General features: G+C 48.7%; 1 protein-coding gene and 1 pseudogene across 2 annotated transcripts; both read left to right on the top strand.

Annotated features, from left to right (window-relative positions):
- The first annotated feature begins 677 nt into the window (after nt 1-677).
- On the top strand, nt 678-3,335 carry LOC147988504 (MEIOTIC F-BOX protein MOF-like). Its single transcript, XM_087534997.1, has 3 exons — nt 678-1,648; nt 1,885-2,040; nt 3,327-3,335. The coding sequence occupies exons 1-3, from the start codon at nt 683-685 to the stop codon at nt 3,333-3,335; spliced, it is 1,131 nt and encodes a 376-aa protein (XP_087391123.1). The 5' UTR covers nt 678-682.
- Nucleotides 3,336-5,211: 1,876 nt separating this feature from the next.
- On the top strand, nt 5,212-9,120 carry LOC125543101 (uncharacterized; annotated as a pseudogene). Its single transcript, XR_015617046.1, has 2 exons — nt 5,212-8,213; nt 8,329-9,120. The product of XR_015617046.1 is annotated as an uncharacterized LOC125543101 (transcript).
- The last annotated feature ends 3,278 nt before the right edge of the window (nt 9,121-12,398 follow it).

The following is a 12,398-nucleotide window of genomic DNA, read 5'->3' as shown; positions in this document are numbered from 1 at the left end:
TTAGAAACGTGTGGTGCGTCTCCCTTCCTGCCACACGTGTGGCAGTTATCGACGTCCTTTCTTTTCTGCGCTCCAGTCAAGAAAAAAACATAGTCACATCTAGATGTTATGGCCTCCGGTTCGGAGGATTTTTATAGGAAAAACATGGGAACAAGGATTCCAGAGGAAAATTTTCTATATATGCATTCGGTTTATAGGAAATGCGTATAAAAATTTCGTAGGAATACTATTCATTTCCTATGTTTTTGGAGGAAACTACACATCCACTCAAACCTCATTTTGCGCGTAGGAACGAGGCAACTCAATTCCTTAGAGTGGCAAGTGTCATCCTATCAAATTCCTATACTACTACAAATTCCTACGTTCAGATTTCCTGCAAACCGAATGAGCCCTATATAGACAATCCCTATATTATAATGCAATAATGTTAAACATATAAAGAATTACACGCAATCACAAACTTGCCCCCCTGATTTTCAAAGGGGGTGGGCCGCCTCCCCACCTATTGACCAATCAAATTAATCTTCTTTGTAAAACCTTGTAACTCGTTTATACGTATAGCATTACTCATTATAATGTTCCCCGCTGGCCGACCTGTATTCTCCTCGAACGTATCTTCTATAAACCCCAGCTCCAAATCTATTCCCCTCCCGATTAGGCACGATCTGTCTGCAGATCGATCATGGAGGCGGCGGCGGCGGCGGCCTCGTCGTCATCCCGGTCATGCGTGGACCGGCTGGGCGACCTGCCGGATTGCCTCCTGCAGGGCATCCTGTCGTTCCTCGGTTCCCGGCAGGCCGTGCAGACGACCGCGCTGTCCCGGCGGTGGAGGAACGTCTGGCGCTCCGTGCCCTGCGTGGACATCGACCAGCGGGAGTTCCCCTCCGTGCCCCGCGTCGACATCGACCCGCGGGAGTACGTCCTCCACGGCCTCGACGACAGCGGCTGGCACCAACTTGGGCACTTCGCCAACATGATGACGACGTTGCGCCCAGGCGTCCAAGTCGGGCCGGCGCCGCTGGACGCCTTCCGTCTCTACTTGGTCGGCCGTGGCCCGTTCGACGACTGGGTCCACTTCAGCCTGATGCGCCGCCCGGCGGCAGTCGACGTCCACTACGCCTACGGCAGCGCCATGAACCTGCCGCCCTTCCTGAGCTTCAGCCTGGACCCCGCATGCGCCGACATCACCTCCCGCCTCACCACCTTGCGGCTCTTCGGCCTCAGCCTGGCAGACGACTTCGCGGAGCAGATCAGGGACCGGTGCCCGGTGCTCGAGAGCCTGCACGTCGAGAGCTGCGTCTGCTGTTGCCACACCATCGCGTCGCCCACGCTCAAGACGCTCGCCATTGTCCTCACCCACCACGACTACAGAAGCGCCCCTCTCCTCCTCGTGCTGCCTCGCCTCGCCTCGCTGCGCCTCGTGCTTCCCTTCGGCAGCACCCATGGCTACCCGGTAGCAATTGCTCCACCAGAAAACAACAACGTCGTCCAAGCGTCCTTGTGTATATCAGACACCGACGGCGAGGAACTACTAGGGCTCGGCCAACCGGTGACTAAATACAAGCGCCGTTTCTTGAAATCCATGTACCACCTCCTGCTCCAACTACCCAATGTCAGAAATCTGGTTTTGTCCGGCTTCACAACCATGGTATGTAACTATGTCCCAATTGTATACGCATTCTATATATGATTATCTCTCACAACCATGGCAGCCTCAATTTATAGCACCTAATTGAGGCTATAGCCTGCTAAAGCTGTTAGATTGTACGTACATGATGCCTTTTAATTAACGTGATGCCCCTCCAAATGCTATAGCGGGCTATTTAATACTTTAAAGTTAATACACACTGATAATTCTGTTGTTAATACTGTATAATAAATTAGGCGTTGTTACGCTGGAAATCGCAAGAATTCCCACTAATGCAAAGCTTGAGAACCTTGCTTCTAGATGGGTGTGATGTTGGAGCCAACTTCTTCGCACTGACCATCATCCTTCGCAACGCCCCTAATCTGGAGGGGCTTAGGCTGCACCGCTGCAAGGTACTCATGTTCATTTCATCATGTTCTAGAACAAGTAGCCTGGCAGTACATTTATTTAAAGCATTTGATGTTGATTATTTACAAATTTGGATAAAACTCCATTTGGATCACGTGTTTGTTACACTGTATGTCGACTTGGTTCCCCTGTTTTCACTTTAACCCACATTCCGTATTTAGTTGTAATATAACAAATCATAAGTAGTCATAACCTATATATAGATAATAACATATCATAAGCACCTGTTGGTTTTATTCAAAGTGGCTATGATTTCTTATATTGAATCAAAATCTCGAATTTGGTTCAAAGTGAATATCCTGTTAAAAATGTGGTTCAAACTTCCAAAATTGAAAACAGTCCAAGTTGTCACATTATAACAAATACGAGGTCCAAAATTGATTTGCGTTATCTCAGTAAGTTTATTATCGATTCTTTCGCAATGTTAACTTAGTATAAAGTCATAATGCAATGGTCGGAAGTATCATATCTAAAAACATTTGAAAAGTACTCCCTCTGTTCCAAATTGTAAACACATTCTAGTTTTCCCTAAGTCAAAATATGATGTACTTATCAAGTATTTCTATAGCAGGCCAACAGTATAGTTTTTATTACATGCAGAATACTGTGTGAAATTCTATATTGTCCTTTCCAAAAAAATTACACGTACCATTTTGTTCATTTGTTGCCAGACATTTAATCTAATATGCACTAATCATTGTGCAAGAACAGTCTCTAGACCCACCTAATAGAGGGAAATGGAAAGCAGAATTGAGGAGATCATGTTCCATACACCGTAGACCAATACTCGCTCACCGCAAGAAGTTGGAGTCAATAGAAGTCAAGTACCGACGAGCTGATATTCCTCACATGGCCAAGGTTTTATTAGAAATTTTGATGGGAACACCAAAGGATGTGGGGAAAATGGCGCCTACTCCGTGGCGATGTGTTAAGAGATCGAGCACCACACAAGACGATACAATTATTTGGGCCAGGAAAATGACGAAGGCTATCAATAGAAGTTCAACTGGTGGGCACTCAAATTTAAAGTGATATGGTTAATTATTGATTTGTGCCGCTCCTGATTGATGATGTAATAAGTGTTATAATTTGTTACTAGGACATATGCCCATGCGTTGCAACGGGAAAGAAAATTGACGTGCATTTGCAACCACAACACCCCATACATCGCTTAGAAAAAAGCCATCATTCCAAGGAAATTTACATCATATAATTTCATATGATGCACCTGTGCTGCTCTTCTACACTAATAAACTGTTGCGTTTAACAGAAACACTAGTTTCTCATAATTCCCTTGTTAGTCCTCCAAAAATAAGGAAAGTATCTCTTTTCTGATTGTCTGTATCTCTCCTTGTAGCAAAAGTAGGAAACTATCTCTCTGCCGATTGCATGTATATATTACTTTCCTGGAGTTACTGATTTACTTGCCACTAACCAATAAATTGGTCTAGGGTAATTTCGTTTATAATTATGTGACTTGGTCACCGTGCCGAAAATAATACATCTCATACTCTTCAAATACACCCTCAATTAAATGCGTGCATTCCGTATATAACACTTTGGTCCATGCTTTCCAGACTTAAGATTTGCTTTCAAAATATTAAAAGTACCTCGCTATGAGAACCTGGGCGCACAAAGAGGATGGATTCTTTAAAGGCCTCCAGCACTGATTTGCCAACATGGCCGTATTAAAAGTGGGAAGATCAGAAAGCCCATCCTTTGGTATACGAAGTTTCCACCAAGCAAGCCAGTGCATCTATCGATGGTCGTCATCAACTCCACACAACAGATGCGAAATAGCATATGTAACTCCTCTGCAAATGTTTCTAGGAATCATCAATAGTGTCATCGCCGAAAAAAAGAATACTGTCATCACAAACACAGGTATGGATTGAGCGGCTACCTTCAAAAGAGTTTCTTTCCCACCCATAGACAATTTCTTTTTCTTCCAACCACTTACCCTTGCTAGGACTATTTCAAACAAGTTCTTAAAAACAAATCACTCATGTCAGTTCCGACCATTGCAGGTAAGCTAGGATACTTATCATTAAGGGATTCTGTCATAATATTTAATTCTTGACATCTATTACATTTCGATTGTACGCGGCCCCAACATTTCTCCTAAGCGGTCACTTTCCATTTTTAGTGGCCCGCAAGCCAGCGCCGTACTTCAGCATTTATGGGAGGTGAAAACATGCAAGGAGCAGAAGTCTGGTACTACCTCCGTCTCGGTGAATAAGTCATTCGCATAGTTCTAGGTCATCGATTTAACTATCTAAATATGTATTATATGTGACAAAAAAAATATTTAGAAACTACATCCGTGTAGAAATCTAGTGATATACTTTTCATGATATATAACACATATTTAATTCCTCAAATCGATGACCTAGAACTACACGAATGACTTATTCACCTAGACAGAGGTAGTACCATGTGGGCTCAGCGTACGCCCTCGCATTCCCGTTTAGAGTCAGCTGATAATGATTTCTTGCCATCCACATGACGAGATTGACGTGCATGCCCCGGCCAATCTATTCTTGCCCCATCAACACAGGAAAGAAATTAATAGTAGCTTCAATGACACTCCACCCGCTCTGCTAGGACTAGCATCATGAACGAACGAATCCAATGTGATATAGTTTTGAAGGCAAGGCAAATATGAGCAGCATCATGAGACAACTGCAGTACTATAGTAGTACTATTATTGACAAGGACTTTGAATGAGTGAGCTGTGAGCACATTGATTATGTGCATTGCATCCAATGCAATCATGCTATTCTGCAGTGACTGTGTCTGTGTGAACTATGCTACTAACTATGAGTGATCTAGTAGGTGACTCAGTTCCATCCCTTTCATACTGTTGGAGCCAGTTGTCATGGAGGTTCATACTTACATGTGTGTTGCAGCATAATTTTCGAATCGGTCCACCACCTATTTTTACATAGGCGTATGGCATCATCTTGTTGTTTTATCTATGTCAGACTGTTAGAGTTGGGTGGGTGCATCTTCACTATGTAGAGGCCTGGATGTTGCTCATCATACTTTGTATCCACCTGATGCTACATCGTTGAGTTAATAAAAGCTCTTTTTATCAGTAAAAAAGAAAGCCCTTTCATACGGCAGCCAGCTCCCTCCCTGACAGTTTCCCAGAAATTGGAGTGAAGCTTCCTGCGTGCTTGAAGCCTTGAACGGCTTGTAGTAGCTCACCTCCGCTACAAACCAAGCCCATATATACTAGTAGTAGTAGTCGTCCATCTTGATCTTGTGACACTACACCAATCAGCCACATACAAGAGGAGCTAGAGCTAGAGCTAGCTAGCCGCACAAGGGCCGGCCGGCGCCATGGCAGCGGCTAGAAGAAGAAACCATTGGAGGCTTGTCACTGCCCCCGTCCTGCTAGTGCTACTACTCGCCTCACCATGCCGATGCACAGGCGCTGCACCGGCGACGACGATGAACGCCACCACAGACGACGACTTGCGAGCTCTCCTCTCCTTCAAGGCCCTCATCAACGGCGACCCGGAGGGGGCGCTCTCCTCGTGGGTGAACACCAGCGACCCCTGCGGAGGCTGGCGGGGCGTGGGGTGCCACTCGCTCCGGCACCCTCGCCGCGTCACCAGCGTGGAGCTCACGTCCTCCGGCCTGTCCGGCACGGTGTCCCCCTACCGCGCCAACCTCACCTTCCTCCGCACGCTCAACCTGTCAGGCAACCTCCTCGCCGGCACCATCCCACGGGAGCTCGGCTCCCTGCGTCGCCTCTCCGAGCTTGACCTTAGCGACAACAACCTGCAAGGTGAGATCCCTTCGTCCCTCACGCGCTCCTCCAGACTTCGTGCACTACTTCTGGGGCGCAACAGCCTGGTGGGAGAGATCCCCGCCAACTTGAGCCACTGTCGCCACCTCGAGGTCTTGGACGTTGGCGTCAACAACCTCACCGGCCAAGCTCATCCACTGCTACTTGGCCTCGCCTCTCTCTCCAACCTCAAGAAGCTTCGCCTCTACACCAACAATATCGTGGGCACCATCCCTTCCTCTCTTGGAAACCTTACATCTCTAGTGATTTTGAGCATGGGTAGAAACAGATTAGTAGGCGAGATACCAGAATCCTTTGGACAAATGACCAAGTTGCGGTATCTCCATTTAGCCTTCAATGAGCTCTCGGGCACCATCCCGGCATCCATCTTTAACTTGTCTTCAATCAGACAGATCCAGCTGAGTCACAATGATTTGTCTGGTGTTATCCCGAATGATGTTGGATCTACTCTCCCAAACCTCGAGTTTTTGTTGCTCTATTCTTGCAATTTCCATGGAAGGATTCCCGGCTCATTAGGAAATGCTTCTCAACTCGTAATGATTGAACTTGCCAACAATCAGCTCCATGGATCTGTGCCACTCAACATTGGCAGCTTGAGAAACCTCGAGGTGCTGGCACTAGAGAATAACCAGCTACTAGAAGCAAGTTGGGAAAAGGATTGGGACCTACTGGCATCCTTAGCAAACTGCACTCAGCTTTTCGCACTGGCCCTATCCTCTAAGCGTTTCCGGGGTCCATTTCCACCATCCATTGCGAATCTATCTTCAATTGAGATGATGTATCTCGAGGGTAACAGCATATATGGCGAAATCTCTCCAGATATCGCAAAGCTTGAGAAACTTACCAACTTCCAAATTGGTGGCAACTTGTTAACCGGCACAATACCGGAAACAATTGGGGAGCTTCACGACCTTCAAGTCCTAGAATTATTCGGGAACAACATTCAGGGACTAATCCCTTCTACAATTGGTAACCTCACATGCCTGTTCCGTCTTGTCCTTTCTCACAATAACTTGATGGGATCCATACCTACAAGTTTTGGATGGCTGGACCGCATGGCCAGTCTAGACTTATCACACAACCAACTGAGAGGTACTATACCAACACAACTAGTCAGCCTCACCTCTTTAACCAAGAAACTGGATCTTTCTCATAACTTTCTTCATGGTCAAATCCCATTTGAGATAGGAAGTTTAATAAACCTGGTGCAGCTCGATTTTTCAAACAATAAACTATCAGGAGAGATTCCCTCACCTCTTGGAAAATGTACTGAGCTTGCCAGTCTTGGTCTCCAAAATAACATCCTCACTGGTCGCATCCCCCTATCACTTGGTAGCTTGAAAGGGATACAAGAAGTAGATCTTTCAGGAAACAACTTGACTGGACAAATTCCAACTTTCTTTGACTCCTTGCCCTTCTTGGTTTACATGAATATCTCCTACAACAACCTTGACGGTCCCATTCCAGTAAGTGGTGTCTTTAGCAATGCAAGTAGAATCTTCTTGGCCGGCAATCAGGTGTGCGGTGGTATTCCACAGTTACATCTCCCACACTGCACTCCCAAATCATCCGATGGTAAGAAGCATACACCAAGGAGATATTTGCTCATCATCATATGCACTGTTTTCGGAGCATTATCAATATTTGTTATGCTCTTCCTATATGGCATGTGCCGGTGCTCTAAAAGGCAACAGGGGGAGGGGCTGCAACCACTTTCAGAGGATAATCATTGGCAAGTCTCATTCCTTGATCTACAGAGAGCAACGAACCATTTCTCTCCAGATAGTCTTGTTGGGACGGGAAGTTTTGGAGCTGTGTACAGAGCAACTTTGCACAACAGGGAGGTTGCAATAAAGGTGCTGAACCTTTTGCAACAAGGGGCCGAGGGAAGTTTCCTGCGCGAATGTCATGCCTTGAGAAGCATGCGTCATCGGAATCTTGTAAAGATCATTACGGTGTGCACAAGTGTTGATCACCAAGGAAATGATTTCAAAGCTTTGGTGTATGAGTTCATGCGCAACGGGGACCTTGACAGTTGGCTACATACAAGTCAAGTCATGGAGGGTGAAGCACCAAGGATGTTGACCATGGTGCAAAGGGTGAACACTGCACTCGATGTTGCCCAAGCACTTGATTATCTGCACAACCGGGGTCAATCACCAATTGTTCATTGCGATATGAAGCCAAGCAATGTGCTTCTAGACAATGACATGGTCGCACACGTAGGGGATTTTGGGCTATCACGATTTGTTGATAAGATGATGAACAGCGGCTCAACGGAGGATCCAAATGCTGGAAGATCTGCTGGAATTAGAGGATCCATCGGATATATTGCTCCAGGTGTGTGTACTGTACTCTGATGTTTGCCTTTCCTTCTACCGTTTCTTCCAAAAGAGTTGTTCCATCCACATAATCATATCTGATTGTGCTACATTTTATTGCTTGAAATCTGTAGAATACGGGATGGGTGGAGAAGTCTCCATTGATGGTGATGTATACAGCTACGGAGTGATCCTTCTTGAGATGTTCACGGGAAAGAGTCCCACGGATGGCATGTTCCAAGGGGACCATACTCTGCGATTCTATGTTGCGTCAAACTATCCGGACAGAGTTACTGAAATTGTTGACCCAGCATTGTTACAAGCCGAGCAATGCAGCGGAATTACAAAGAGGATACCAGAGGATACCAGGTTACAAGGGTGCCTAGTGGCGGTCTTCCACGTTGGGTTACAATGCACGGAGGAATCACCAAGAACAAGAATGAGCATCAGAGATGCCATAAATGAGCTGGTAATGCTAAGAGAGAAATTCATTGAGTAAGCACAAAATAATGTGGTAATTAAGATGCTGTTATTTGTAACTTGTAAGGTTAATAATCACAGTGCATTGTGCTTCTACAAAATCAGAAGGTTCACGATGAAATTTATTCTCGGGACTAGGATGAATGATGCATTTATTCCACATGATCTAGCCTCCATGGCTCCACCACGAGGACATCGCTAGTTAAGGACACATGAAACATTAAACATGAAACACGATGCATAGTATTATGATGTGGCCATCAGCGCTGAAGTTCTTGTATCATGTCCGAACATTGCTCTAGCTACACCGGACCGGAAGGAGTTTCAAGTGGCAGGACAAAGGAGAAAGACAACCCGTATTTTAGGAGATGTTCCATGTGCTATGGAGGATAAGGGAATGAACTTGGGTCATGATAATTTGATGCAACAAGTTTTAATTGGTTCAATGCTGCTCCATATTACTCAACCGTAGGAAGAAGTCATACCAAAATTTAGGACTCCGCCAAGAAAAGCCTTGCTTCAGTCGGTTGGAAAGAAATAAGCAAATTTGCAATTTAATCTGTTGCGGGCTGCGGTGGATCCCCTCCACCCTCCCCCCCCTCCCCCCCCCCCCCCCCCCCGCTCCCGCGACGCGCCCCGCGCGCGCGTCCGGGAGCCCTAGATCCGCCGCCGCCCAAGCTCCCCCTCTTGGCTCCTCCTCCCCCTCGCCGCCGCCGGAGCGCGCCACCAGGCGAAGCCCGTGCGCCGCGGGCGGCGGCGGGGCGTCTCCCTCCCTCCCCTGTTCGGGATTCCGGCGGCGTGAGCGACGCTGCTCGTGGGGGCGCGGGTCCGGCGGGGTTCCCGGTGGCGGTGACGCACGGATCCGGCGACTGGGAGGTGGCGGGCGTCCCTGCAGCGCTGGCGGCGGTGGTCTAGGTCGCGGCACGATCTGGATCTCGTCGGGCGGCTGTGGGCGCAGATGGCGGGTGGTGCGCACTGGTGGGCCGGTGGTGGTGGCTGCTCCGGGCAGCGGCGGCTGCTCCAGGTCTGGCCTGGCCAGCGGCGCAGGTCCAGGATGACCTGGGCTGCGGGCGGCCGCCCTTGCCTCGGCCTGTGGCTAGTAGGGGTGGCGGCGCAGCTGCGGCGGCCTTGGCGGACGTGTTGGCCAGATTCCAGCTGGCTCCGGTGGCTGGACGCCGGCGAGCGGCGTGGTTGGACTCCCCGATGAGCGGTCTTGGTGGTAGGTGGTGATATGTTGGGTCCCCTGGCCGGTGAACGGACCCTCGTTGGTGGCCTTGTGCGAACCTGCTTCGACCGCCGTAGTGGGGTGACACAGTGGGTGTCGGTGGGGAGGTTGGTGGAAGGGATGGGTGGCGCCGTCGCTCAGGCTGCCCGTCGCCGGCACGAGGTGCGCCGGTCGTGGATGCGTCTGCTCCCCCTCCTCCCCATTCCCCATCCGTTTGTGTGCGGCGGCAGCTCCGGGAAGTTCAAGGCGAGACGCGGGCTGCGGTTGCGTCGGTTTTGGGTGTCCTCTCGGACCAAAGCTGGTCACTTTGGCTGCTCTTGGGGAGGTCCGTATGTCGGGCGGCGGCCCGGGTGGCGGGAGGCGCGGCGTTCTTGGGCAGAGCTTGCGTCTCAGGTGCGAGCAAGCAGCCATGGCCACGCGGGTGGCTTGGTTGTGGGTGGTTGGCAAAGCTAGGGTGTGTCGGAGGGAGGCGAGCGCTGGGGTATATCACCTGTCCAGCCGTGTTCTGGCCGACGGTGACGGCGTCGGTGACGTCGTACCCTTCTTGAAGGCTCCGTTGCGGCGTTCCCTCTCCCTCCGTCTCCCTCCAGGTGAAAACCTGATCTCTGGATCAGGCGGTGGCGGCTCTATGGTCGTTACCTTCTGGGAGGCACCGCTCTGGAGTCCTGGCTTTGTGGTTGTCTGTTTCACCTCTCCATGGTGGTTTGTCATGATGGAGGTCTCCGTTGGCTCCAAACGGTCTCCTTTGCATATTCGTAGTTAGTTTGGTGGTCGGTGGAGTGGTGTTTAGGTGCCCGGCACCTTTGTATCTAGCCTTGGGAATGTGTGTTGTGTGCGTTGGTGGCGTGAGTTTGTATCGTCTCTCGGATTTGCGGTTGTGCTTTATAATATAACGAGTTCGACTCCCCTCAACCGAGCTGATTTTCTGTGCGTGCGGACTGCGGGTTCAATATTAGAAAGTGCAGGGTCCTTTTTCTGAGAACGAAACGTTTTCTCCGAGTGCCACTTAAACAGGGACTGCGGGTTGATTTCAAAGAAACAGAGGGGCTTTTCAAAGAAACCCAATTTGTTTTATTATTAGCCAAAGATAAAGCGGAGGAAACCCTTTTTCGCAATTTAATCTGTTGCGACGTGACGTTCTCAGTTAATGTTGCATCGTCCAAAAAATTGTGTGCATGTATTTTTTTCTAGTACTAATAGTTATACATACTAGTAGGTTGAGTCCTAGTAGTTCACGGCCTACGTGATCAGCGTGGCCGGGTCATTATTTTGTTAAGATATGATTAGCTGCGTTTAGATGAGAGTCCAATTAAGATATGTTTCTTAGTCTGTTACGTACACAAGGCTTGAAGATCAAGTTTTCAAGATGTGCGCCACGCCTATATAACAGGCCGGCTTCGGCCGTGTACAGAGGTTATATTTCTCAGTTAGACAGCGTCGTGTATTGACTATTATAAGTAGCCCACTTTGGGTGTCGCGGGTATTGATTTGTCTGGTGTTATCCCGAATGATGTTGGATCTGCTATCCCAAACCTCGAGTTTTTGTTGCTCTATTCTTGCAATTTCCATGGAAGGATTCCCAGCTCATTGGGAAATGCTTCTCAACTTGTAATGATTGAACTTGCCAACAATCAGCTCCATGGATCAGTGCCACTCAACATTGGTAGCTTGAGAAATCTCGAGACGTGTCGGTGCAGCAAACATTGGCGTTTGCTCCTCTGACTTATGCACAGACGTGTTGCAGCTCCCCCGGCAAGAATCAAACTTCATACACGACCAAACCAGAGAAGCCGCTCTTCATAAGATCAAGGAGCGCATTAAGAAGACCAAGGCTTGGAACAAGCTGCGAGATTCACAAGAGAAGCAACTAACCCCGGCAAGAACGAGCCGGCAAGACAAGGCCCTGCAAGCCCCTCGGGCACGGACTTCCTGCCAAAACACCAGCGAGACCTCTCTGGCCAGCTGGTGGTTGATCAGTGAGGTTTCGAGCCCGCAGGTAGTTAGGTGGAGACAGCTCGTACGTGTCAGCTTGCTGGAAAGAAGGATTACCTTTATTGACACCCGTTGTCCTACTAGCGGTTGGGCAAGCGGTGCCCTTGCTCTTTGCTTTGATTGCGGTAGTTGGGCAAGCGGTGCGGCAACTTATCGGGGCTCCTCCTCCACATGACACCTTGCAGTACATTTAATGCATTTTTGTCCTAACTAGCAGAGTTAGATATGATTGTTCTGTATCTATCTAGTCACCATATAATGACCTTTTTGCCACTGTGGTAACCCCTGGAACTATTAAAGTAGGACCAACGCAACCTTTACAAGGGTTCGAACCCTTTGCAACCCCACGCATAGGTATCTGTGCAGCTGCCCTCTCCTAGCGACTTGTCGGAGGAGAGCGCTCCGTGTACTTGTGTTCACAACCACTCAATACACCAAAGCAGGAGTAGGGTTTTACGCTTCTGAGCGGCCTGAACCTGGGTAAAATCGTGGCACCTCCCGTTGCCC

Source organism: Triticum urartu, chromosome 1A (genome assembly GCF_056163025.1).
Source record: "Triticum urartu cultivar PI428250 chromosome 1A, HENAU_Tu73, whole genome shotgun sequence".
NCBI classification, from domain to species: Eukaryota; Viridiplantae; Streptophyta; class Magnoliopsida; order Poales; family Poaceae; genus Triticum; species Triticum urartu.
Note: the sequence above shows the minus strand (reverse complement) of the source record. Positions and strands in the feature narration are given on the sequence as shown.